This window comes from Podarcis filfolensis (assembly GCF_964270895.1).
Source record: "Podarcis filfolensis genome assembly, chromosome: 13".
NCBI classification, from domain to species: Eukaryota; Metazoa; Chordata; class Lepidosauria; order Squamata; family Lacertidae; genus Podarcis; species Podarcis filfolensis.
Genome location: NC_139615.1, coordinates 12,295,400 through 12,323,340, shown reverse-complemented (window position 1 = coordinate 12,323,340; position 27,941 = coordinate 12,295,400). Strand labels below are relative to the sequence as shown.

Sequence of the window (27,941 nt, the reverse complement as noted above, 5' to 3'; positions counted from 1 at the left end):
TGTGCTCGGAAATGTACTGGAGTGCCACTGACCTTTCCCCTGTTTTTTGTTTTTAAAAAACCAAGAAAGTGGATAATGAGTGCCTTTTAAAAATTGCAAGATTCACTCTGATTTTGCTCATATTTACTCCTTGTATCCCCCCATCCCAACTCTTGGTTGCAGCAGGTGGAAGCCGCAATATGGAACATGGGAACCAGTCCATGGTGACAGAGTTTGTGCTGCTGGGACTCTCACAGGCACGAGAGGCACAGCTCTTCCTCTTCTTCCTCTTCCTTCTATTCTACTCTCTGATCCTGCCCGGAAATATCCTTATCATTGTGACTATCCAGAGTGACCCACGACTGAGCTCCCCCATGTATTTCTTCTTGGCCAACCTGGCATTCCTGGATATCTGCTACTGTTCCGTCACCCCACCCAAGATGCTCTCTGACTTCTTCTACAACAGCAACACAATCTCCTACAGGGGCTGCATGGCCCAGCTCTTCTTTCTCCACTGGCTGGGGGGAACCGAGGTCTTCCTCCTCCTTGGTATGGCCATTGACCGCTATGTGGCCATTTGCCACCCTTTGCATTATGCCAGCCTGGTGAGCATTCCAATCTGTGGGGCCATGGTAGTGGTATTCTGGTGCTTAGGGTTTGTTCACTCCATCATCCAGGTGGCTCTCATCATCCCACTCCCCTTCTGTGGCCCCAACAAGCTGGACAATTTCTTCTGCGACATCACCCAGATTGTCAAATTGGCTTGCACCAACACCTATGATTTGGAGTTCTTTATGTTCATCAACAGTGGCCTTTCAGCTCTCATCAGTTTCACCCTCCTCATCATCTCCTACGTGGTCCTGCTCTTCAAGGTGAGGATGGGCTCCACCGAAGGGAAGAGCAAAGCTGCATCCACCTGCATCACCCACATCATCATCGTGGTTGTCATGTTTGGCCCTGCCATCTTCATGTACTGCCGCCCATTCCAGGACTCCCCTCTGGACAAGCTGGTTGCTATTTTCCACAGCACGGTCTTTCCCTTGCTGAACCCCATGATCTACACACTGAGGAACAAGGAAATCAAGCATGCCATGTGGAGGTTGTTGGGCAAACGTTGGCCTGTGGATTGGCCAGGATCAGTATAAATTCCAGGAGGATTCTGGGATCCTGGCCTATGCTCTTGCCAGGTGCACAGAGCAATGGTTCTGTTCCCCAACTCAAGCAACTGACTTGAGCATCACAAACTCATTTGGGATTCAGCATGGCCACCAAACCCCAGCATAGCCATGAGGGGTTCTCAGGGAGATGACTTATCAACAGTGAGGCCAACCTCAGTCTGCTCTCAGCCAGCCCCCACTTGCTCACTTGCAACCAGCCTACAGGGACTGACCCTTCCTAGAAGATTCATCCTCCTTAGTCTCAGTGTTACCATTGTAGATCACAAAAGGGATGAGGATGAGGACAAAACTAGAAATACAGCAGTTGGTTCTGCCTCAGCCAATCATTGGCTCTGAGTCAACGTACGCTTGGCCTCCCTGCCTTCTATCCTACCAGTTCCAGTGAGCACCAGCGGCAACTGCTTACAAAGTCCTATCCTTAAATTGGAGATACTTGAATTGTGGACATCAAAGACTTGAAATAGCACCATGACTGCTGGTGGTGGTGGTCAAGGGCCATTTTTACCAGCTGATCCAATGAGAAGTCTTCCTCTATTTTCTGAACCTACCCAGCCTCATTTTCTTTACCACGTTGCAAATGCTGAGCATCATGACGCAGACAAGGAATGGAAATTCATTTTATTTATTTTTTAATTGAATTTGTATCTCACCTCTCCTCCAAGGAGCTCAGTGTTGCATACGTGGCTCTCCCCTTCCTTGTGTTATCCTCACAACGACCCTGTGAGGTAGGTTAGGCTGAGAGGCTGTGTGCTTCATGGCTGATTGGGGATTTGAACCCTAGGAGGCCAGGTCCTGGTCTGAGACTCTAACCAGTACAGCACACTGGCTTAATAAGGGAACATTCACACCAGACTCCTCATTATTGTGTGGCTTTTGCCTTATAAATCCTTAAGCATAGGGGCAGCTATTTTGAAGAATAGTCTTCAAAAAGCGTGAATTTCAGAACTGAGCTGTGTTTTGGTTTGCATATTATTTTGGAAAACATGGATTAGGCTAGCTTTGCATTAAAATCCAATGCAAATTGAATTTCTCCCCCATCCCTACAGCGCAGACTGCTTTGCAGAGGAAAGATTCACACTTATTCTTCATCCTCTTTTCCTTACAAAATAGTCCTGTGCAATCCTTATGCTTTAGGTTTTATCAGTCCCACATAACTGAGATGAACAGGGTTAATCTTTACCAAACATCTAGTGGCAACCAAAGATGGGGGTTGGGGTGCAGGTGGGGAGGGAATTGATGAAATGTCTCCCACTTTTTCAGTATGATCTATGTGTGTCGGCCTTTGTCCATGGAGTTTGGACAGTGTTCTCGAAGCTACAAACATGAGTCTGAGCAAACTGCGGGAGGAAGTGGAAGACAGGAGTGCCTGGCATGCTCTGGTCCATGGGGTCACGAAGAGTCGGACATGATTAAACAACTAAACAACAACATGTGTGTCAGCCAGAGGTTTGGGGAAGGGTTTTGGGTTCCCTCTGCACAAGATAAAACACACTGTGTATGGTCACTTCATTCTGCGCTTGGCACCATGACAGTTGCTGGCAAGCAGGCAAACATTTGTCGGTGCTGGAAACTGTGGTTTCTTCTAAGGGGGTGGTAGTATTTATTTGTTTTTCCCTTTCTGGTTTTGTGTGTGCTGACCAGGGTGCTGAAGGAGGGAGAAATGACCTTCAGTCACATACAGTTAATAAGGGGAAAGCAAGGCAGGTGGATCTGGGATCTCAAGCGCACATTTCAACAAAGCCTTTTTGGAAGGTAGCCAGCCAACAAAGTATTAGGGGAAGGGAGAGTGTTTTCCTGAGCCCTTTCCCCTGGAAATTCAAGGAAAAAGCAGCAGGGATTGATACTGCTGCTAGCTCTACTCTCCACCTTTATTAGGAAAAGTATTAAGCCAACATAGCTCAGCACCTAAGTTTGATATTAGTATATGTCTATCCCTGTTCTCTGTATTTTAGTTTGTTCATTCTCAAAGTGGTTATAGTCTCTATGTTCTCTATATTCTCTCTTTTCTTGGTTCTCTATTCTCTAATCATGATAGCATAAACCTTTGCAGACTAGAGTCTATCAGATGCATGAACAGTTATGTTGCCTTGTTTATATGATATGCATTGGGTGGGGCAGGTGTCCATTAGTTCAACGGCCTGAATCGAGATAATGGGTGTAGTTATATATGTATCAAAATCTCCCACTATAGGTATTAATTAGCTACCAATGCCAGGATTTGGGAGTTGGTATCAATACTACTTTGTGGATAGTCACTCTTCATGATTTCACATACATTTAAGTTTGTAACAGTCTTTGTTTCAAGTACACAATCTGTATTTCATCTGCCCACACAGTTCCACCACATGCATGCACACACACACACACACACACACACACACACACACACCACTAAGGCAGTGCACCAGATTCAGCCAAATCCTGATTTGGCCAATTTGGGCTGATTTGTGCCCTGTCTGGATCCAGTTGAAGCAAATTACAAATCACTAGAGAGAAGATCAGGTTGCCTCAAATCAATTTGCAATGATTTGTGCTGATTTGAACAGTCTCTCAGAAAGCCAGACGGATAATCTCCAAACTGTTGCAATTATTAATTACAACACCATATATGTTTTGATAATTTTACCAGGCCTACTGCTTTTTGAAATCCATTTCTATTGCTGTTTTTAAGGAATATTTTATATCACTGTATGTAAGCTACATAGGAATTTGTGATTTTTTAAAATTTTCGATGAAGTGGTGTATAATTCTTGCTAAGCAAATAAAATAAACAAATGCTGCTTCACTGAGCCCAAAGCTTTCTCTTTAAACCTCCTTAACAAAATTCAGATGAAAATCCTAGTGTGACTATCAGCTGATTGACTGATTCAACCCAATTGCTATCACAAATGCTAGGGGACCTTCCAGACTGGTGTTTTATTGCAGTTGCATTCTGCAACATATTCTTGACACTATAACAATGCATTGGTTGACATATTCTGCTTCACTAGCTGCTCTGTGATGCTTCTCCAGTGCTACTACATTATTGCTGTTCAGAGGGGCTATAGTGCAGCAAGGGACGGGGGGACAGGGCCGTCTTACCCATAGGTGCTAGGGGTGCAGGGCACCCAGGTGCCGGGCTCTTAGGGGCGCCAGGCTGAGAGTGCGGGACCTGAGAATTGAGTCCAGGGAAGAGCCTGCCTGTTGGTCAGAGTGCCGTGGTGGGCTCGTCTGCTGTGGGCGGCTCTGCACTGCCAGTTCAGGGGGGACCGAGCCAGTGAGACGCTGAGGCTGCTGACCGGCTCCGCCCTCCTGCACACCTGGGAATGGGCAACCGGGGGGGCACCAGGTGGATCTTTGCATCCCGGCACCGCATATGCTTAAGACAGCCCTGGGGGGACCACTATAATTTTAAACTGAGGAAAAAGCTGAGTTGGTTAGACTAGTGTGATACTGATAATGCCAAGATTGAAGGTTTAATCCCTGTACAGGCCGCCTGCATATTCCTAAATTACAGGGGGTTGGACTAGATATCCTCAGGATTCCTTCCAACTCTATAGTTCTGTCATTCTAAGCTCTTTATTCATGTGCAGAACATTTGTGGTACAAGAAGTTACAGGATTTCAGAAAATGAAATCAAATGAATGGAAACAAAGCAGTATGTTAGCCCCAAAACGTTTGCAAGCACTGATAGCATTGATAGCAGAGTCATGTCTGATCGACCCAATTGCATCATGGGCACAAATCACCACGAACACACAATTAAAAAGATGGGCAAGGGGGGCCTAATTGGTACTAACTTTGCGATTTATGGCTATTTCCATAGACTCACTTAATTCAGGACACAGGGGTGGTCAAAACTAGTGTTCAAATAGCACCTGGTTCATGAGCAACTTTGACAGCCTTGTATGGCTATTCCCATAGGAGCTGACTCAAGGAGGTGAGCCAAGCTTCAGACCATGGGAAGAGAAAAACCTAATTGTAATCTTGATTCATTTTCCTATCTCCCTTCCCAAGGGGGTGCTGCCATCTCTTGCAAAGGCAGCCACAAACTTGTTTGTTTGTTTCTTTTAACAAGGTCCCTGAGTTCTGATCTGGGCTTCCCTCCAGGGCTAGCCATTGATATGGTCTATTCTCCCATATAGGGGTTTCTCAAGTATAGAGAGCTGTCACTGACTGTGGTCTCTCTTTTCCCATCAAGGCACTGAATGGTAAGTCAGGAAGGCTGTCTTCCCACATTCCCTCTTCATATTTTGTGGCTGTTGTTATTATCTTAATGATGCCTGCCAAAGTCCACCAGAATATGGATGGATGACTCTGTCAGTTTCCGTTTCTTTCCATTTCTCGTTTTTCTAAACTAGAGCTCTGTTCTACACATTTCTGCATTGGTCTGTGATTTATTCATTTGCTTCAATCCAGGAAATTCTTCAGCATTTTAATATGAATTTCTCCTAATATGCACCTGTTGGTATGCAACATTGCCTAATATACAGATATTGGCAAAGCAATTTCCCCTATTAGAGTGCATTTCTGTACATCAGTGGTTCCCAATTAGTTAATTACTGAGGACCCCTGTTTTTTCAAAAGCCAAGCCACAGACCCCCTACTTTTGAAAATTTTGATAACTTTATGGTAGTTACCACTGCAAAGCAATTTTTTGAACAAAATGTGGGGTAGCCCCAAATAAGCAAAGGATTTTAGGTATACCAAAAAACAGACTAGAGCTGAGCGATATCTGGTTTCCAACATCATGATACAGTGGTACCTCTGGTTACATACTTAATTTGTTCCGGAGGTCCGTTCTTAACCTGAAACTGTTCTTAACCTGAAGCACCACTTTAGCTAATGGGGTCTCCCACTGCCGCCGCACAATTTCTGTTCTCATCCTGAAGCGTATGTAACCCGAGGTACCACTTTATATCAGCAGCTAAACATCACAATATTCCAATATATCATGATGTCAGAAATTGGAGATCGGGTGTGAAGGTGAGGGAAGAAGCAGCCGCAGAGACTGGAGGGAGGGAGGGAGAAGAAGCAGAGTCAACTCCATCACAAGGTTTGAGTGGGAGAGGATGTGGATGGGGGGTGTTTCAAGCTGCCATCAGTGGGGCAGCCAGCAAAGATGCATGCCCACTGTGGCTGCTGCTGCTTTCCTGCTGACTGAGAAAAGCTGCTCCACCTCTGTGCCAGGGGAAGGGAGTGCCACAGTGCCTTGAAGTGAGGGCAATCACTGCCTTCTTCTCGGCCAGAGTGAGGGGAAGGCAGCACCTCGCAATCAGCTGCCCTGGTCTCCCTCACGTGAGGAGCAAAATATTGCTGCATATTGATGGATCAAAACCGTTATGGCAGTGTGATTTCAAAACCAGTTTCGGCCAATATATTGACAAATCGCACAGCGCTACAACAGACCATAAAATCTGGGATATTACCATGCAAAAATGCCAAATACACTGGTACCTCGGTTGTCAAACGCTTCAGAAGCCGAACAATTCGGCTTTCAAACGCCGACAACCAGGAAGTAAACGCTTCTGTTTTCGAACGCGCCTCAGAAGCCGAACCGCTCCTGGGGCATTTATCTCAATTTTCTCAATGGGAATTGTCAACTGCCCTCGGTTGTCGAACGTTTCAGAAGTCAAACAGTCTTCCGGAACGTATTATGTTTGACAACCGAGGTACCACTGTATTTAGTTGAGGGGAGGCAAGGGATGAGGCCGCAGACCCCTAACTGGGAACCACTGCTGTACATGGTTTTCACTAAGGGCTTATTCACCCTTACCTTTTGCCCTGCACTTTCCAGGTCCACGCTTTAAAGTTCCACATTTGGGCACTCCTTTTTTCACCACAGAACTTTCCCCATGAAAACCCACTGAAGTGCAACAAATGCAATTTGGGTTTTGTGTAGATTGCGGTTTGCTCCAATTCAGCGTTAAAGAAGGGATTTTCACAGGGAAATCTCCAGAGTGCTTGAACACAGAGCTTTAAAGCATGGACTGTGCCTAGGAAAATGCAGGTGTTGGATGGACAAAGCAAACTGCTTCTTTACACGGCTCATAGCCTAACATTTGCTCCCACAAGATAAAGCGGTGGTCCCCAACTTGGACAGCTTTAGATGACAAATAGCATAATTCATGGAGGATAAGGCTAGCAGTGGCTACAAGCCATGATGGTCAGATGCCTCCAACAAGTAGGGAGAGTTGCTGCATCAGGCTGGTCCCTGTGCAAACAAGATGCTGTTGGACCAGATGTTCCATTGGCCTGATGTAGCAGAGCTCTTCTTATGTTCTTACATGTCATAAGATCAGCACTGGCTTTGTAAATGACTTGTTTAGCACAGAATGTGGTGCATACAGAGGGATGCTCAGGCTGTCATTTCGTAATTAATAGAACCCATTGTTCCCTGAGCATATCCTCTTAGCATGAGAGGTGTTTTGCAGAGAAAAGCTGCAACCTGATTGCACCATGCCCACCCTACCGTTCTGCCATGCCCAAACATTTCCCCACAGTGCTGCATATATGACTCCAGAACCCTGCTTTGGCAGGAAATTGTTGTGAAGAAGGGATGTAGGAATGTAAGCAACAAGTTATGGGGGCAAAGCTCCCACCCATCCCTTCTCCACAGCAAATTGCTTCCTCATCCCCATTGCTTTGTAACTTGGAGTTCCACAAGTTCTAGTGTCAGGAGAGAAGGAGAAAAGTATTTTCTCTGTCGGCTGTCTCTATGCCCTAACGTTATAGGCTTCTGGAAGGATGCTGCAAGGGAATCATTCCATGGTGAAAGAGTTCGTTCTGCTGGGTCTCTCCCAGGCACGAGGGGCCCAGCTCTTCCTGTTCTTCCTCTTCCTTCTCTTCTACTGTCTGATCCTGCCAGGAAACATCCTCATCATCATGACCATCCGCAGCGACACCCGATTGGGGTCCCCCATGTACTTCTTCTTGGCCAACCTGGCATTTCTGGACATCTGCTACTGCTCCGTCACCCCTCCCAAGATGCTTGCTGATTTCTTCTCCAGCCGCAAGGCCATCTCCTACAAGGCTTGCATGGCCCAGATCTTCTTCCTCCACTTGCTGGGAGGATCAGAGGTCTTTCTTCTCATTGCCATGGCCATTGACCGCTATGTGGCCATTTGCCACCCATTGCATTATGCCACCATAGTAAGCAGGCCAGTCTGCAGTGCCATGGTGGTGGGATGCTGGTGCTTAGGTTTTCTCCACTCCATCATGCAAGTTCTCCTCATTGTCCCACTCCCTTTCTGTGGCCCCAATGAACTGGACAACTTCTTCTGTGACATCACTCAGGTCGTCAAGTTGGCTTGCACAGACACCTATGCACTGGAGTTCTTCATGTTTGTGAACAGTGGTGTCTCCACCCTCATTTGTTTCATCCTCCTCCTCATCTCCTATGTGATCCTGCTGTTCAAGGTCAGAATGGGTTCTGTCGAGGGGAAGAACAAAGCTACTTCCACATGCATCACCCACATCATCATTGTCATTGTCATGTTTGGTCCCGCCATCTACATCTACGGTCACCCTTTCCAGGAGTTTTCTTTTGACAAGGTGGTGGCTGTTTTCCACACTGTGGTCTTCCCCTTGATGAACCCCATCATCTACACTCTGAGGAACAAGGAGATTAAGCATGCCATAAGGAGACTGTTAAGCAAAAATGGCCCTCTGGTTTGACAAGGACTCATATAAATTCTAGGACAGGTATCAAAAACCTGTGACACTCCAGATGTTGTTGGACTCCATTTCCCATTAGCCTCAGCAGCAAGGCCAATTGTCATGGCTGATGGGATGTTAGTATGACAGCATCTGGAAGGCTGAATGCTTTCCATCTCTCCTCTAAGAGCAGCACTTACCATAGTTAAGAACCACCCTTCCTGACTTACCATTCAGTGCCTTGATGGGAAAAGAGAGACCTCAGTCAGTGACAGCTCTCCATACTTGAGAAACCCCTATATGGGAGAAGAGACCATCTCAATGCCTAGCCCTGGAGGGAAGCCCAGATCAGAACTCAGGGACCTTGTTAAAACAAACAAACAAACAAGCAAACAAGTTTGTGGCTGCCTTTGCAAGAGATGGCAGCATCCCCTTGGGAAGGGAGATAGGAAAATGAATCAAGATTACAATTAGGTTGTAATCAAAATTACAATTCTGTGCATATCCTGAACCTTCCATGCTGAAATCCTGTAAGTACTTGTACCACAAATGTTCTGCACATGAATAAATAGCTTAGAATGACAGAACTGTTGAGTTGGAAGGAATCCTGAGGATATCTAGTCCAACCCCCTGTAATGCAGGAATATGCAGCTGGCCTGTACAGGGATTAAACCTGCAATCTTGGCATTATCAGTATCATACTCTAACCAACTCAGCTGTTTCCTCAGCTCTTCCCCAGACTCAACTCTCAGGCCCCGCATTCTCAGCCTGGTGCCCCTAAGAGCCCAGCAGCTGGGTACCCTGCACCCCTAGCACCTATGGGTAAGACGACCCTGTCCCCCCCTCCCTTGCTGCACTATAGCCCCTCTGAACAGCAATAATGTAGTAGCACTGGAGAAGCATCACAGAGCAGCTAGTGTCAAGAATATGTTGCAGAATGCAATTGCAATAAAACACCAGTCTGGAAGGTCCCCTAGCATTTGTGATAGCAATTGGGTTGAATCAGTCAATCAGCTGATAGTCACACTAGGATTTTCATCTGACTTTTGTTAATGAGGATTAAAGAGAAAGCTTTGGGCTCAGTGAAGCAGCATTTGTTTATTTTATTTGCTTAGCAAGAATTATACACCACTTCATCGAAAATTTAAAAGAACCACAAATTCCTAAGTAGCTCACATACAATGATATAAAATATTCCTTAAAAACAGCAATTATCAAAACATACCGGTATATGGTCTTGTAATTAATAATAGCAGCTACATTAATAAAGATACAGAATTTGAATTCGCTGTAAACATGCAACACCAGATGGCGCCAGAGAGCAGGAAATTTTAAAGTACGGTTTTCCGTAGAGATTTTTTTCTTTTTTTATATAATGATATTATTTCTGAATTATTTAGAGCGCTTTTTTCCCTGTGTCTAGATCCATCTCCTGTTAATTATTCATTTGCAGCACACTTTTTAAGTGCCTGAAGAATACTGACTGCCTGGAGCTAACACAACACTTTATTGACTGCAATTCATGCCAAATATGATTGTGAAAATCTCCAGCACTTCTGGAACCCAGGGCAGCTGATATGCTATCCGGCTTCCCCATCTGCAGGCTCTTTACTGTAGTTCACATCACTTTTTTTTTTTAACATACTGTGGCCTGGATGATTGGATGTGTTGAATACTGCAACATTTATTCATTTTAAAGGGATATAGCTTCATCCTTCATTGGTGCCAATACTATGGCAAGATGCAACATAAAACCTCATTGATAAAACAGTTAACAGTTAACAGTTTAGGTCCCATGGGCACATTTGGAGTTCTGGCCATAGCTGCTGAGACCTGACGTCACTGACAGAGCATCACTTGAGTGTCTTTGCTCTGATTTGTTCTTGTACTGGAGGCTCTTGAACTGAGAAACCAGGGGCTGAGGTCACCTTCAGACTGTCAGTGTTTTGTGGGAGGGAATTCAAGTCAGGAATTTGGATTTTCTCCATTAAAGTGGATTGGTTTAATGGTGGGGTCTAATGAAACAAATCCACCTCTTTGGGACAGGGGGACCAGGTTTTTGCAGTTAGGGAAATGCACTGAAAAGTGTGTTAAATGAATGATAAATGGGAAGGCACAAACATCAGAATGAATCCAGGATGGATGCTCAACGCCTTCATAACCTCCCCACAAACAAATCAACGGAGAAGCTTTATAAAGGTCAGACAAGGTCATACTTCCACATAAACGTTGTGATAAGCCAATCAGGATGAATGCTCAATAAACAGGTCATCTAGGATCTTCCCTCTCATTCAAACACACAACTATAGCGTAGCTTCCTATGACTTCATTATCAGAATGGACCCATTGGAATTAATGGACCAAAGTTAGATATGCCCATTATATTCAATAGGTTTACTCTGAGTATGTTTAATGTTGGCTACTACCCCATGTCCACAAAATGGCGTTCCAGCGACCTCTCCAAAACCAGGAAACTCTCTTCTACTGGAAACTCACCAAATGTTGGAGCAAGATCATTTTGATTCTGAAACACCCAAAGCCTTTCTTGGTCAGGTTGGTCCTTCATAGATAGCATTTGAGCTAGTATGGTGTAAATTAAAATTTGAGGTTCATATTACAGTATTTTGACATTAAAAATAATGCTCTAGGTTTTTTTTCTGTCTTGTTCAGCTCAGTTTTAAGTGTTGTTGCCCACTCCAAAGCCTTCAAAGCAGAATGAGCTTTTAAAAATAAATCAGAATACAGACATTAATTACTTCATGTAATGCATATTTAGTGCACAGGGACTTCTGGCTAAGCACATTTCCAAGTGGCTGGCAGACCATGCAGCAGTGCAACATATAACTGTGAAAGTAATGTAAATTATACCAGAAATACAATTTCACAGCAGTTGACCAGAACTCCAAATGTGCCCATGGAACCATAGAGGAGTGACAACCCTCAGTTTACTGTTTTATCAAGGAGGTTTTGTGTTGCAACTTGCCGGAGTGGCTGGGGAGGCCTGGCCAGGTGAGCGGGGTATAAGTAATACATTATTATTATTATTATTATTATTATTATTATTATTATTATTATCATCATCATCATCAAATCATGTACAATTTTCAAGGGCATGGATGCATGTCACATAAACTTTTTCTTGAGCAGGTAAGCCAAGCAACATACCACTGGGATGGACAAAACTAAATGAAGTGCATCTTTCAGTCACTCTCCTATATTTCCCCATCTTCCACCCAGGATACAGCTCCATCACACGTGTGATGGGATGGTGAGCTGCTTGTGCGTAAAATCCTGATCCCTCAGAGTTTGGCTAAGTTCCCAAACCTCTGTCTGTGATGGAGCTCCTTAAGCATGGCTCCATCAATCGCTCGTTGAATCGGACAGTGGGCGTTTACGGAACTTCTTCCAGCATAAAAGCTCCTTGACGGAAACGCGTCTTCTGGACTCTCGGCGTGACAGTTTCCGCCGAGGAGTGGGTGTGCCTACGGGAGGTCCTGAAACCTCTCCACTGTTCCCGCTTGAAGTATCTCTGAGCTCTCCCTCCGACTCACTTTCCCTTGTAACTCCACTTCTCCCCCTGCTGGTCCCCTCCTCCGCTGAGTGGTCTCTCTCACCCTCCATGAGCCCTTTCACCTCCTTCGTCTCAGATGACAGTTCCCTGACATCCACCTCCCCTCTAGGGCCCCCTTCACCCCCTTCCCTCCCCTCCTCTGCGGGAGGCGAGGGAGCAAAACCCCTGAAGGAACCTCCCTCATCTTCCGAAGTTTCGAACACTTCCCTCCACCTTTTGCTGTTCCCGGTTTCCAAGTACTCCTCCTCCTCGGAGTCTGTACCCTCTTCCAACTCCGATTCCCTGAATCCCTCCAGTTCCTCCTCATCGTCGGTGGTGCCAAAGTACTCCCTCCGGAACCTCGCTACTGGTTGAGGTTTCCTGGGGAACCTTTGGTGGAACGTTTCGATCAAGACCTCGTCATGGACCTCCTCTGCCTTCACCCAGGTGTTTTCCGACTCCGGTTCCCCTTCCCACGCGACCAAATACTCCACCTGATTACCCTTCCACCTGGAGTCGATGATTTCCGCCACATAGTTGCGGCTTTCCCTTTCTTCTATGGCTGGCCCCCGTGTGGATACCCCTTCACCTTCCCCCCTGTATGGTGACAGTAATGACCTGTGGAATACTGGGTGCAGTTTCATGTGGTTCGGTAACCGGAGTCTGAAAGCCACTGGGTTGACCTGTTGGATGACCTCAAATGGTCCCAATCTTTTGGGTCTCAATTTCTTGCAACTACCCTTGAACGGCAACCCTTGGGTTGATAGCCAGACCCAACTCCCCACCCTAATCGTTTCACCTTCCCTTCTGCTCTTGTCTGCCTGCCTCTTATATTCTTCTTTGGCCCTTTCTAAGTTGTGTTGGAGTTGACGATGGATCGCTTCCATTTCTTCTACAAACAGTTCAGCGGCCGGAACACTCCATCTCTCTCCTCCTTCCCCTGGAAACGCCCTGGGGTGGCACCCATAATTAGCCAAAAAGGGGCTCATCCCGGTGGATACATTCTCTGCATTATTGTAAGCAAATTCCGCTAGTGCCAACTTTTCGACCCAATCGTTTTCTCTGTCATTGACATAACACCTCAGGTATTGTTGAAGGATACCGTTTGCCCTCTCCGCCTGCCCATTGGTCTCAGGGTGCCTGGCAGTCGAAAAGTTGACCTCTACGTGCAACAAGCTCATAAGCTTCCTCCAGAATCTGGACGTGAACTGTTTCCCTCTGTCGGAAACCAGCCTCAAGGGGGCGCCATGCAGCCTAAAAATATGTTCTACAAACAATTTTGCTGTCTCTTCCGCCGTGACTGCATGTGAGCAAGCTACAAAGTGACCCATCTTAGTTAACTGGTCTACTACGACTAGTATGGCGGTTTTCCCCTGGGATTTGGGCAGATCAGTCATAAAATCTATCGACACCGCCTCCCACGGTCGTTCTGGTGTGGGTAATGGTTCTAAATACCCCGCTGGTGCCCGCCTTTCTCCTTTGGCTCTCTGGCATTGGTCACACCTTCTCACATACTCCCGTACATCCTCCCTCACCTTGGGCCACCAAAACTCCCTGGTCACCAACCACATGGTCTTGTGTTGCCCAAAATGCCCCGCTGTGGGATTGTCGTGCAGCTGTTTGAGTACTCTCCCCCTCAATTCCCCTTCTGGTATATATAGCGCCCCTTTGTAATACAATGCCCCGTTTCTTTCTTCAAAACCTCCGGGGTCTTCTCCCTCTCCCCTTAAACCTCTGAGCTTATCCTGGGCGTACTCATCATTTACCGTTCCCTCTACCAGTTCTCTTTGCCCCACCCAGGCCGCACCACACACCCAGTGGTCCTCTGGAATAATATGTCTCTCTTCTGGCGCTCCCTCCCCCTCCAAATATTCAGGTTTGCGAGAGAGAGCGTCCGCTCTGATGTTTTCCGGACCTGGCACATAGCAGATTTCAAAATGGAATTTGGAGAACTCCTGGGCCCATCTCACTTGTCGTTGGTTGAGCACTCGTGCCGTTCTCCAATACTCCAAATTCTTGTGGTCCGTACATACTTGTACCTTATGCTGTGCACCAATTAGTAAGTGTCTCCATCTCCGGAACGCTTCGTGAATGGCGAGTAGTTCTCGGTCATATACCGTGTAGTTCCTCTCGGATTTGTTCAGCTTACGCGAAAAGAAGGCACACGGTCTCCATTCCGACTTATTGCTCCCTGGCTGAAGTAGCACCGCCCCCACCACGCGGTCTGAGGCATCAGTTTCCACTCTCATGGGTTTTTGTAAATCCACATGCAGGAGCTGTTCTTCCGAAGCGAATGCCTTTTTCAATTCCTCAAAAGCGTGCTCCGCCTCCGCCGTCCAAACGAATTTCTTCTTGCTGCTCAGACAGTCCGTGATGGGAGCCGTTAAGTGGGCAAAGTTCTTGATGAATTTACGGTAAAAGTTCCCAAACCCTAAGAACCTTTGTACATCTTTTTTCGTTTTCGGTGTCTTCCATTCCAGCACCGCCTGTACCTTGCCTGGATCCATGGCTAATCCCTTGTCTGATAGGCGGTACCCCAGGAATTCCACCTCCTTGGCGTGGAACTGACACTTCTCCAATTTCACCCACAACTGGTTTGCTTGCAGCTGGCTCAGCACTTCCCTGACATCCTTTACATGCTGCTCCTCATTCTCTGAATATATCAGCACGTCATCGAGAAAGGCCACGCAATTCTTGTAGAGCAAAGGTCCCAGTACATGGTTCATGAGCGATTGAAAACAGGCGGAGCCTGCTTGTAATCCAAAGGGCATAACGAGATATTCGAAAGCCCCTAGGGGGGTGAACATCGTTGTCTTCCATTCATCCCCCTTCTTTATTCGTATCAGGTTGTACGCTCCTCTCAGGTCCAGTTTCGTGAATATCTTTCCCTTCCTCACCCTGGTCAAAATGTCATCAATTCTGGGCATGGGGAAAGTCACTGGTTCTGACACGGCATTTAGCCGCCGGTAGTCCACGATCAATCTCGGTTTATCCGTGTTTTTTTTTGTCCACAAAAAACACTGGGCTGCCCCCCACCGCTCTGGACTCTCTGATGAAACCTCTCTTCAGGTTTTTGTCAATAAACTCCCTCAACTCCTGCATTTCCCTGTCTGACATGGCGTACAGCTTGCCCACGGGGAGCTGGGCCCCAGGGACCAGGTTAATTTGGCAGTCAAAGTCTCTATGCGGTGGTAGTTTATCTGCTTCCCTTTCGCTGAAGACCTTGCTCAGGTCAGCGTATTGTTTGGGCACCTTCCCTTTGTCCGCCACTTCCATCCCTGCTAGGGAGGCTTTTGCCCCTTCTGGCACCTTTCCCTCTTTGCAGTGTTCCAAGCAATGTGCTGACCCAAAGGAGACCACTCTCTGATGCCAGCCCACTAGCGGGTCATGCAACGCTAGCCAGCTCATTCCCAAAATGACTGGCGCCCCTCCCAGGGTGGCTACATTGAACGCTATCCTTTCAGTGTGCCTTGCCACCCTCATAACCATTGGGACGGTCTGTAGGCTAACTTCTCCCCCCAACAGCTCCCTCCCATCGATCGTGGTGACCTGCAGGGGGTTGCTTAAAGGGAGTGTCTGTATCTGGTGTTCAGCTGCAAACTCCTTGCTCATAAAATTACAGGAGCTGCCTGAGTCCAACAGCGCCTTGGTCTTTAGTGGGTATCCGTTTGCCAGCTCTAGCAGCACCTCTATTACTAGAGCTGGTCTTGGAGGTTCCGGAGTGGGCACTTTTACTGCTCCTTGGCCTGTCTGCAGTGCCCTGACAGCGGCAGACAGGCCTTGGCTTTTACTGGCTCCTGGACTTCCTCCTCCTTCCCCCCAACAGCTCCCGCCATCCCTTGCCATTCCTTTCTTTGTGGGCAGACTCTGGCAAAGTGACCTGGCTGCTGGCAGAGGTGACATTTCTTGGCGCTCTTTCCCTCCTTCTTCCTCCCTTCACTGGGATTTGAAACTGCGCGCGCGCTGTTCCAACTTCCATCGGCTCTCCGGGCGGGAAACTGGGTTCTGGAATCTCTGGAATGCGGAAATCCCTCCAACGCTCTCCTTTCCCCTCCCGCTTCTCCAAGGCTCTTGGCGCGCTCCAATGGTCAGCGCTGATTTGGTCAGCTGGTCCATAGACTCCGCCCTGGGCGCCCGGGAAAGTTCGTCTTTCACCGCCGAAGAAAGCCCCTCTTCAAAGAGCATTTGAATGGGTTCCACCGATAGGTCCCACCCCAATCTATGTATCAACATTGTAAACTCAGTCCAGTACTCACGAACCGATTGGCTCCCCTGTTTGCAAGCCATCAATTGTCTGCGCACCAGTCCCTGTTCAATCTCGCTGGAAAACATCAAATCCATGGCGCGGAAAAACTTCCTCGCGTCCTTCAGCATGTCACTATTCCCTGCCATCAGGGGCCGGACCCAGTCTCTCGCCCCCCCTTCGAGATGGCCAATCACAAACGCCACTCGCGATGCCTCATCGGGAAAGTCGTTAAACTGCAGTTCAAGAGCATACTGCATCTCTGTCCTAAAGGCTTGGTAGTTCCTGGGGTCCCCCCCAAACTTCTGCACCATTCCTGGCATCTTTCTTGCTAGTGTAGCGCCTTTTGCCTTTTCTGCATCCTGCGCCCTCCTTTCTTCTAGCCTCGCCGTTTGCATTGCTAGCTGGAGTTCCAAAACTCTGCACCTTTCTTCCAGAGTTGGACCTTCTCCAGCTCCTGCTGCTCCTCCGGCTCCAGCTGGGTTGCTCATGATGCCTCTCTGCACAAGCTGCTTTCAGGGACTGTCCGATTGCTGTGATGGGATGGTGAGCTGCTTGTGCGTAAAATCCTGATCCCTCAGAGTTTGGCTAAGTTCCCAAACCTCTGTCTGTGATGGAGCTCCTTAAGCATGGCTCCATCAATCGCTCGTTGAATCGGACAGTGGGCGTTTACGGAACTTCTTCCAGCATAAAAGCTCCTTGACGGAAACGCGTCTTCTGGACTCTCGGCGTGACAGTTTCCGCCGAGGAGTGGGTGTGCCTACGGGAGGTCCTGAAACCTCTCCACTGTTCCCGCTTGAAGTATCTCTGAGCTCTCCCTCCGACTCACTTTCCCTTGTAACTCCACTTCTCCCCCTGCTGGTCCCCTCCTCCGCTGAGTGGTCTCTCTCACCCTCCATGAGCCCTTTCACCTCCTTCGTCTCAGATGACAGTTCCCTGACAACACACAAACTTCAGCTACTAACTTTTTAACAAGTTCCCTGGTCACTGGACTGGGCTTGATTCCAGAGTAAGCTCTGAACAGGTCCCATCATCATCAATTCTCCTTATTAGGCTAGATGGGATTTTAGGGTTGCGGCACATGGAAAACACAGCATCTGACAGGCCGCAGGTCTTCCTTTTCTCAACAAAGCAGGAAACGGTGAGTTATTTTTATTTTATTTTTGTCATTCAATGTTTCCCCTCTTCATTTATTGTCCTTCTTGTTGAGCATCTGAAGTCCCCCTTGCAACATAAGAGTGGCTGGTTTCAACCTAGAGGTTCAGGATTTGGAGGTTCAGGAAAGGGCAACCAATATGATCCAAGGATTGGAGCAACTCACATGTGGTTAAAACATTGGGGACTTTTCAGTTCATAAGATAAGATGAAGGGCAAGGGATGGGGTGACAGGGGTGTAGAAGATTATGTACAGTGTGGAGAAAGCAGATATGAATAATATTGTCTCCCTTTCTCACAATAGAAGAATGCAGGGCTATCCAATGAAGAGAAATGTTAGGAGATCCAGGACAGGCAAAAGAGAGCTCCTCTTTACACAGCTCATAGTTAAACTATGAACTTGGCTCTTACAAGATATAGTGATGGTTGCCACCTGGAATGGATTTAGAAGAGGATTAGACACATTCATGGATGCAACCAGGAATGGCCCAAAGCCACAAAGGCTATGCACTTCCTCCACTGTCAGAGGCAGCTGCTGAAGCCAATAGGAAGGGAGCGAGTAGTGGTACTCAGGTCCTGCTTATTGGCTTCCCATGAACATCTTGTTGATGACTGTGAGAAGAGGATACTGCACCAGGTGGAGCTTTGGTCAGATCTGGTAGGGCTTTCTTTTTAGTCTCATGGACAGAATAGGCATTATTTGCTCTCTAACGCTTTCAGAAAGGGGGTGATAGCATATGAACAGCCTCCTAGAGATTGGGTAACCACTCTTGGGATGCCTCAAGTTTCTGTGATACTTCCTACACTGGGTTGTGGCAATGAGGCTGCTTCATGATGGGGGGGGGGGGTTGTAAAAATATTATTTTCTCAATCATCATCATTCACCACGGGACAAAGGTCCCCATAATTTGCTCCCATTTCATTTTTTGATGATTTGATGCCCCCTAAATAACAGAAGTCTGTGCTGCAGCATTTTGTGGCAGGTCCTTCAAGTCATAGTTAATGTAACAGACATAATATCTTAAGCTTTTCTTTCTTTACATGGGTACATAGGAAACTATGTTCTACTGAGTCATTGGAACATCTAGTTCAGGCATCCCCAAACTCAGCCCTCCAGATGTTTTGGGACTACAGTTCCCATCATCCCTGACCACTGGTCCTATTAGCTAGGGATGATGGAAGTTGTAGTCCCAAAACATCTGGAGGGCCGAGTTTGGGGGGTGTCTGATCTAGTTCAATATTTTCCACCCTGATTGGCTGTGCTCTCCTGAGTTTTAGACAGGATGCTTGCTGATTTCTTCTCCTACCACAAGCCAATCTCCTACAAGGCTTTCATGGCCCAGATCTTCTTCCTCCATTTTCTCAGAGGATCCGAGGCCTTCCTTATCATTGCCATGGCCATTGACCACTATGTGGCTTTTGTCACCTGCTGCACTACACCAGTCTAGTCGCCAGAGCAGTCTACTGCATTTCGGCCCTAGCATCACGGTGTCTAGCATTTGTGGACTCCGTCATCCAAATTATCCTTATCGTGCCACTCCCCCTTTGTGACCCCAATGAGCTAGACAACTTATTCTGTGACATTAACTCGTCAGGCTGGCCTGCACAGGTACCTACATCCTGGAGTTCATCATGTTCTTCAGCAGTGGTCTGGCCAACTTGATGTGTTTCATCCTTCTCCTCATCTCCTATAGAGCCCTTCTGGTCAAGGTGAGGATAGGATCTGACCAAGAGAAGAGCAAAGCTGCCTCCATCTGCATCACCACATCATCTTCATCTTCATCATGTTCATCATCTACCTCTACTGCTGTCCCTTCCAGGACTATCCCTTCGACAAGATGGTGGCACTTTACCATACTGTAGTCTTCCCCCTAATGAATCCCATGATCTACACACTGAGGAACATGGAGATCAAACAAGCCATGTGGAAGCTGATGGGCAAACACAGATTTTGGGGTACAAAATGAAAGAAAGTAAATAGCGATGGGGTTTGAAGAAGTGGGTTTGCCAATGCATAATCCCTGCAACAGGGTGAGCTCCCGTTGCTCGGTCCCTGCTCCTGCCAACCTAGCAGTTCAAAAGCACGACAAAGTGCAAGTAGATAAAAAGGTACCGCTCTGGCAGGAAGGTAAACGGCATTTCCGTGCGCTGCTCTGGTTCACCAGAAGCCGCTTAGTCATGCTGGCCACATGACCCGGAAGCTGTACGCCGACTCCCTCAGCCAATAAAGCAAGATGAGCGCCACCACCCCAGAGTCGGCCACGACTGGACCTAATGGTCAGGGGTCCCTTTACCCTTTACCTTTACCTTTAAGCCTAGGTGGACAATCTCTCTCAGGCTGAGGGCTACATTAGCTTCTGTGCAACCTTCTGGGGGCCACACACTAGTGGTGGGCAGAGCCAGAAGCAAAAGTGGGCAAAGGAATAAATATGAATTCAACTTTTGTACAATAGGCTAGTTTACACACTCACACAACCTTCTCTATTCTCCATCCAGGCATCGAAAGATCAAGGATTCATTCCAGTTAGGCAAAACTCAAGATGGGTCCAAAGCAGGGTTCGTGGTGCATGTGACCTGGGAAGAGTCCTGAGGGTCAGATCAAGAGGCCTGGAGGTCTGCATTTGGATCCCGAGCCTGAGGTTGCTATAATGGATGCATATGAGATTTTTTAATATGCTGCTCTTTCACAAAAATGGCATCTCTCATTATGCTCATCCATGAACTGAAACAACTTTTCATGTAAATTTAAAAACTGTGCAATTTTTTTGAAATTCTATATATCTGCAAGTCTTGCTAATAAATTTGACATAATTAATTTTGTTTGTTTTAATGTAGCTGCATGTTAATTTTGTTTGTTTTAATGTAGCTGCATGTATGGGTCAGAAATGCAACAAAAGGGGTCATTAAGTAGACAACTTGATTCTGGCAGTGTTAAAGAGCGAGGTGGGTGGAGCTATTGCTTAGCAACTAGGCAGATTGGCATGATCTTTAATGCTGTAGCACGTGCCCTAATTGAATGTGTCCTTTCACTAGCCTCTAAACCTCATAGCTGCATGATCATAGGACTGAAAGGGAACCACAAATGTCACCCAGACTGACCCTCCAATCCTATAACATTGTACACTGCTGCGGAAGTGAAGTCTCATTCCAATCTGGATTCATTCTTGATTCATCTCCCACCTTCCCATCCTGGGGGATGCTGCCATCACTTGCAAACCCAGCCACGATCTTTTTTCTTTTTCTTTTTAACAAGCTCCCTGAACTCCAAGTTGGGCTTCCTTCCAGGTCTAAACATGGAGCAGATCTGTTCTCCCACTCAAGGGATTCTCATGGGGCAGGAGCTGATTTAGTATTGGGAGGTGTGAAGACCTGTGGCCAACTAAGGGCATCTCTTGTCGCACCAAGATCCTGCATGGTAAGTCATTCCTGACGCTCCTCTTCCGCCTTTCCCCCATTGATTCTCTCTCTCTTTCTCTTTCTCTCTCTCTCTCTTTCTGTTCACATCCTATTCTGCTAACCAACCATGCCTCCAGTGTCTACCTGTGTCTTATTTGAACCTAAGATTGTTTGAGCTTTAAACTATTTTGAAAGGGCCAAGACTATGTCACAGCAGCCTTGTGGAAAGCAGGTCTAGGTCTGGTGCAGGAGACCCGGTGAAAATTCAGGATGGGGCTCCTGCTCCTCTAATAGGTCATAGAACAGCAGTGACGTAGCGTGGGTTGTCAGCACCCGGGGCAAGGCAAGTAATTTGCGCCCCCTAACCTGTGGATTTGCGCCCCCTAACCCTTGGATTTGCGCCCCCTTACCCTACCCCCCAGATGTTGCGCCCGGTGCGGCCGGGCCCCCCTGCACCCCCCACGCTACGCCACTGTATAACAGAGAATTTCAGCTACATATATATATATATATATATATATATATACACACACACACACACACACACACACACACATATACATATATGTATATTAAATTTTTAACATATCATTTCCAACAGTCTTTAACAAAACTTCTTATCTTATACAATATTTTAGACTTCCGTCAACAACCTCTGAAGATTTTCCGTTCTTTATCGCTTATTCTGCATTTCTTAATTTCTCTATTACTTTTAATTGCCATTAACTAATAATTCTCTTCATAGTCTTCCTTGCAATATTTCATATAATCCTCCTTACAGAACTTTCTGCAGTCCTGCTAGCGTAATCTGCTCATTACAATTGCTTTTCAAATAGTTCAGATATTTACTCCAGTCTTCTAAGAATCTCTGGTCCCACAGGTTTCAAATCCTTCCTGTTAATTTGTCTAATTCTGCATAGTCCATTAATTTCATTTGCCATTCTTTCGTCGGTAATGAGAATTTCAGCTTCTCATTCCTGCTATACCTGCTGAAATTCCCTCACCTAGGCAACTGTTAAAGATGCAAAAGCCCTGGCTTCTTTTCTTTTCCCAGATGCCCATGAGAAGGTCATAAGCTAGCTATTTATTTCTTTATTTATCTATCTATCCATCCATCCATCCATCCATGGGAGGATAAGGCTCACCCTGATGGCTGTGTTCCACTGCTGGAGACTGAATACCAGTTGCTGGAAACCACAGAAGGGGGGGGTGCTGGACTCAGGTCTTCCCTTAGACATCCACTTGAGCACTGTGAGAACAGGGTGCTGGGCTAGATATACCACTTGCCTGATCCAGCAGGACTCATCTTATGTTCATCCATCACACAATGAATAGAAGGCAAAACAATCTCCCCTCTTTGCTAGGAAGTTCATCAGACATAGGAAGATTGCGCTATATGCCCAGACAGCTCAGTTGGTTTGAGCAAACTGCTGATAATGCCAAGGTTGCTAGTTTGATCCCTGTGTGGGACAGCTGCATATTCCTGTATTGCAGGGATTGGATTAGATGATCCTTGCGGTCTCTTCCAATTCTATGATTCTATTATTTCTTTTTCTTTTTTTAATAAATATTTATTAGGATTTTACAACACATAAAAATCAAACAAAAACATATCAACACAAAAAACAAAAAATACACACTTAATAAAAAGCAAGAAAAAGAAAAAGAATCCACTTTTAAATTTCAAGGTTCTATATCCCTCTTTCCTGACCTCCTCACATCTCCCTTTTTTGTGTTCCTCTTTATTCCGTCAAATTCAGCAATTTCTAACCCTCTTTCACATCTCATTTGTAATTGTGTACTCCCACTTGTTATATCTCTAATTTCCCCTCTTTTTTAAACCCCCTTTTTTTTATACCTCTTTTAACCATGTCCCAAATGCCGTGTTACCTTTACATCCCACAGCATTCTAACATTCAAACAATTTGCTATATTTCTGTAGATAATCCTTGAACTTTTTCCAGTCCTCTTCCATCAACTCTTCTCCCAGGTCTCGGATTCTGCCGGTCATTTCTGCTATCTCCATATAGTCTATCACTTGCATCTGCCATTCTTCCACGGTGGGCAAATCTTGTGTCTTCCAATATTTAGCGAGAAGTATTCTTGCTGCTGTTGTTGCGTACATAAAAAATGTTCTGTCTTTCTTTGGCACCAATTGGCCGACTATGCCCAAAAGGAAGGCCTCTGGTTCCTTAGGAAAGGTAAATTTAAATACCTTCTTCAGTTCATTATAGATCATTTCCCAGTAAGCCTTAACCTTTGGGCACGTCCACCAAAGATGAAAGAATGTTCCCTCAGCTTCTTTACAGATAGAGTGCAAGATTGGCTTCATTACTATCAAATAAGAGAGGCCTATAATTTGGATAAAAAAATTGGTTTCCAGGTGGAAAAATCAAAGTTGGAAATAGAATTGCTAGAACCGAAAACTAAGATCTTGTCAAGAATGTATAACTTGCTGTTAAAATGGAATACACAGGATGAAACGGTCAAATCAGCTATGATCAAATGGGCGCAAGACGTAGGTCATAATATTATGTTTGCTGACTGGGAACAGTTGTGGACCACCGGTATGAAGTTTACGGCATGTAATGCCTTAAAGGAGAATATTATGAAAATGATTTACAGGTGGTACATGACCCCAGTTAAGCTTGCAAAAATTTATCACCTGCCTGATAACAAGTGTTGGAAATATGATTCTATTATTTCAATGCAACTCTTGCAAATGGAGGTTGTCAGCACGTTGCTCCTGCAATGCTCTACTGCGCATGCTGTAGCTCAATGGTTGGAGCTCATTTGAATAGGATTAAATGAAGCTCTCTTATAGTGAGAGCATTTATCCATCTGGCCTAGTGATGTCTGTTCTGGTAGGCAGTGACTCTTGGCTTCCTACAAGGGGTCCTTATCACCACTTACTACTTTACATTCCTTAAATATGCTGGGGATTGAATTCTGGGACTTTCTGCATGGGAAGCATATTGTTACACTCACCCCCCTGTCTCTGGGTGGTGAAATGTTCTCAAGGTGCTACACTTAACCTGGATTTGCTTCCCTTTAGAAGGAGGTTACTGCAGGTTTGTGGGCATTTGGTAAATATTTACAGACGTACAAGTTGCCCATAGAACCTAAGTACTTTTGAGAGCCAGTGTGGTGTAGTGGTTAAGAGCGGTGGGCTCGTAATCTGGGGAACCGGGTTCGCGTCTCCGCTCCTCCACATGCAGCTGCTGGGTGACCTTGGACCAGTCACACTTCTCTGAAGTCTCTCAGCCCCACTCACCTCACAGAGTGTTTGTTGTGGGGGAGGAAGGGAAAGGAGAATGTTAGCCGCTTTGAGACTCCTTAAAGGGAGTGAAAGGCGGGATATCAAATCCAAACTCTTCTACTTTTCACACGGCTCCCACATCCAGATCTCTAGAGCGACAGCCAAGCCCCTGAGATGCTTTCCAAACCCAGGCTGAGCTCTCTGTGCCTTTCTCTCTCATACAAATGCACTCTGTTCTGCTCGTTTCATTCGCAAACACATATCCACCCCCATCTTGAGCTGGGCGCAGGGTCTTCTCCCTTCACTGCTTGTTCTTTACAGAACACTCCCCCCACCCAATCATCCTGCATCAAGAGACAATTGCTTAACTATTTAGTTCCCACATTAATACATTTCCTGCATTTTACATCACAAATGGATATGCCTGACCAACATGCTTCAGTGGCAACTGTGGGCAAGATTCCTGTATTGCCAGGATGACCCTTGGTGCATAGCTGTCAACTTTTCACTTTTCTTGCGAGGAATCCTATTCGGAATAAGGGAATTTCCCTTTTAAAAAGGGAAACGTTGACAGCTATGCCCTTGGTGTCTCTTCCAACTCTACAGTTCTATGATTCTATGTTTGACCAACTTTAAGCAGTCCATCGAGCCCGTTAAACCTCTCCTGCCAAGCCCTCCAATCTTACAACAGATTCCATTAACAAATTCCCCCCTCTATTTTTGTCCCACTGTTGTCTGTGGTCAAACAAACCTGGCAGACAATACGGCTTGTTCTTAGCTGAAAGGAGGAGAAGTGCTAGGTGCCTGGGAAGAGGGATTGATTGTTAAACCACTCTGAGAATTGTACTGTAGCTGTGTGAAGGGAGAGGGGATAAACTCTCAGCTCCTTTAACAAACCACAGTTCTCAGGATATTGGGGTAGGGGAGTCATGGCTGTTTAAAGTGGTTTGATGTTGCTTTAAATATATACTTAAGTGGTATAATACTGCTTTAAATGATGGGTCCTGAGACTGAAGAGGAAGAAGCTGACAGCCAAGTCCATCTACTTAGTTGGTTGTAGGTAAGAAAGAAAGCAGGTGAGGGCTGGCTGAAAGCAGATTAAGGTTGGTAGGTCAATGCCCCATTCAGCCTGATGGACCAGCCATAACTGCTCAATGTGTCACTGGACTCTAACTCCCATCATCCCCAGTCAGTATGGTCCATTGTGAGGGGAAATGGGAGCTGTTGTCCAAGAACATCTTGAGACCACCAGGTTGGGGGAGCCTGGTCTACTGTTTCAAGACCAGTCAACCAGCAGAGAATTCCAAGGGCCAGATAGCGAGGCCTTGGGGTCACATTCAGTCCCCAAGCCTGAAGCTTTCCACCCTTTTTAGTTAAATTCAAAGTAAATCCCTCAAGTCTGCACCTTGTCCTCTCTAGCGGATCCAGGTTTTAGAAGCTGTTTCATGTTGGTGATTTCCGATTCGTGTACAGCTTGCAGTCCTTCCAGTGTGAGGATGTGTGTGAGTGTTTGTTGCAGGAGGCAACCCCAAGAGGATGGAGCGGGGCAACCGCACCACGATGGTGAAGGAGTTTGTGCTGCTGGGTCTCTCTCAGAGAAGGGAGGTCCAGCTCTTTCTCTTTGTCCTCTTCCTCTTCTTTGACACCCTCATCTTGCCTGTGAACATCCTCATCATCGTGACCATCTTGAGCAACCCCCGCCTCAGCTCCCCCATGTTCTTCTTCCTGGGCAACCTGGCCTTCCTAGACCTCTGCTACTGCTCAGTCACCCCGCCAAAGATGTTGTCTGACCTGTACTCACAGCGGAAAGCCATCTCATATTGGGGCTGCATGTCCCAGATCTTCTTCCTCCACTGGCTGGGGGCAGCTGAATTCCTCCTCCTCATTGGCATGGCCTTTGACCGGTACGTGGCCATCTGCCACCCTCTGCGTTATGGCAACGTGGTGAGCAAAGCTGTCTGCTGGGGACTGGTTGCAACCGTGTGGCTCCTTGGCTTAATGCATTCCCTGATCCAGTTCATTCCCATCATCCAGCTCCCCTTCTGCGGCCCAAACAAGCTGGACAACTTCTTCTGCGACATCAACCAGATCATCAAGCTGGCCTGCACCGACACATACAACCTGGAGTTTGTCATGTTCTTCAACAGCGGCTTGGCCACTTTGATATGTTTCATTCTCCTCCTCATCTCCTATGGGGCCCTTCTGTCCAAGGTGAGGTCCAGCTCCACCAAAGGGAAGGGCAAGACAGCCTCCACGTGCGTCACCCACATCATCATCGTCTTCATCATGTTCGCTCCCGCAATCTACATGTACTGCCGCCCCTTCCAGGCCTTCGCTCTCGACAAGTTGGTCGCCATCTTCCACACCGTGGTCTTCCCCTTAATGAACCCCATGATCTACACCCTGAGGAACAACGAAATCAAAGTTGCCATATGGAAGATGGTCACCAAAACCAAGGTCTGGGGTGGGAAGTGATACCGCAGGAGCAGAGCATGATCCGTCGCCTATATTAACTCTCTGTTTTTCACTGCATTGTCAGGGCCAGTCATGTGCATGTAGGGATGGGGAAGGAACTCAATTCAGTTCACATTTAAAAGTGAATCTTCCAGGGCACCTTCTATCATATGTGGTGGAACTGTAAAACAATAAAGGAATTCTGGGAAACGATATATAATAAACTTTTTAAATGTTTAGAATAACTTTTGTTTAAAAACCAGAAGCCCTTTTGTTAGGAATTGTAGGTGCAGAGATACCGAAGGAATTGAAAAGACTGTTTATGTACAGCTGCAAGGATGCTGCTTGCTCAGAGTTGGAAAACTGATAAGATACCTATGAAAGCGGACTGGCAGATGAAAATATTAGACTATGCAAAGATGGCAAGACTGACTGGGAAAATCAGAAATTGGGAGGATCAAAACTTCAATAGAGAATGGGACAAATATAGACTGTATCTAAAAGAACACTGTAAACACTTGAACTCTTTGACAGGCTTTAAATAACTCTTGCAAGGTCACAAAGACTTTGGATATAATGGAGGACTGTAATTTGGATGAGTTTATCATATGCAGTTGGCAAAGGTATTTAAATAACCCACGGAGAGGAGGAGAGAAGTCCTAAGATTCAGAAGAATCTTGTTCTAATTTTAAAAATTGCAAGAATTTTATTTGTGTGAATGAACTTGTAAAACCAAATAAAACTTTATGAAAAAATATAAATAAATAAAATTGAATCTACCAGATTTACACCTTCAGAAGCAATATGGTAATCGAAACACAGCCATCCTTCGAAATTCACACTTCTCTGAACTTTCGCAATGCAGTTCTCTGACAGACCAGGGCTTGCAAAAATGCATACACTAGGGTAAAGAATGCCTACTAATTAATGCACTAATGAAAACGACACACAAAAATTCATTGTTAGGAAACTTTGCTCGCAAAAATGTGTTCTTTAGTCAAAACTACATACAGAAGTGTGTTTATTGGGAGAAATTAGCACAGAAATGCTGGTGAATTTTCATGAGGATTTCCCACACACACACTGATCTGC

The 27,941-nt window shown here is 46.2% G+C and overlaps 2 protein-coding genes across 2 annotated transcripts; both read left to right on the top strand.

Moving 5' to 3' along the window:
- The first annotated feature begins 122 nt into the window (after positions 1-122).
- Positions 123-27,500, top strand: LOC310748540 (uncharacterized protein). The gene is made up of 2 exons (XM_083584392.1): positions 123-1,092; positions 25,903-27,500. The coding sequence occupies exons 1-2, from the start codon at positions 180-182 to the stop codon at positions 26,868-26,870; spliced, it is 1,881 nt and encodes a 626-aa protein (XP_083440518.1). The 5' UTR covers positions 123-179; the 3' UTR covers positions 26,871-27,500.
- Positions 7,853-25,933, top strand: LOC310747170 (olfactory receptor 4M1-like). Its single transcript, XM_083581526.1, has 3 exons — positions 7,853-8,555; positions 20,994-21,155; positions 25,869-25,933. Exons 1-3 carry the CDS (start codon positions 7,884-7,886, stop codon positions 25,887-25,889), a joined length of 855 nt encoding a protein of 284 aa, XP_083437652.1. The 5' UTR covers positions 7,853-7,883; the 3' UTR covers positions 25,890-25,933.
- Positions 27,501-27,941: the final 441 nt, after the last annotated feature.

What these genes read in the sequence shown, in the direction of transcription:
- LOC310747170 (XM_083581526.1), top strand. Translation starts at nt 7,884, where the DNA reads ATGCTGCAAGGGAATCATTCCATGGTGAAAGAGTTCGTTCTGCTGGGT. An exon ending in ATGTGATCCTGCTGTTCAAG is followed by an intron (nt 8,556 to 20,993) that starts GTCAGAATGGGT and finishes CTTTTTAACAAG; the next exon opens with CTCCCTGAACTCCAAGTTGG. An exon ending in TCGCACCAAGATCCTGCATG is followed by an intron (nt 21,156 to 25,868) that starts GTAAGTCATTCC and finishes ATTCGTGTACAG; the next exon opens with CTTGCAGTCCTTCCAGTGTG.
- LOC310748540 (XM_083584392.1), top strand. Translation starts at nt 180, where the DNA reads ATGGAACATGGGAACCAGTCCATGGTGACAGAGTTTGTGCTGCTGGGA. An exon ending in GTGGAGGTTGTTGGGCAAAC is followed by an intron (nt 1,093 to 25,902) that starts GTTGGCCTGTGG and finishes GATGTGTGTGAG; the next exon opens with TGTTTGTTGCAGGAGGCAAC.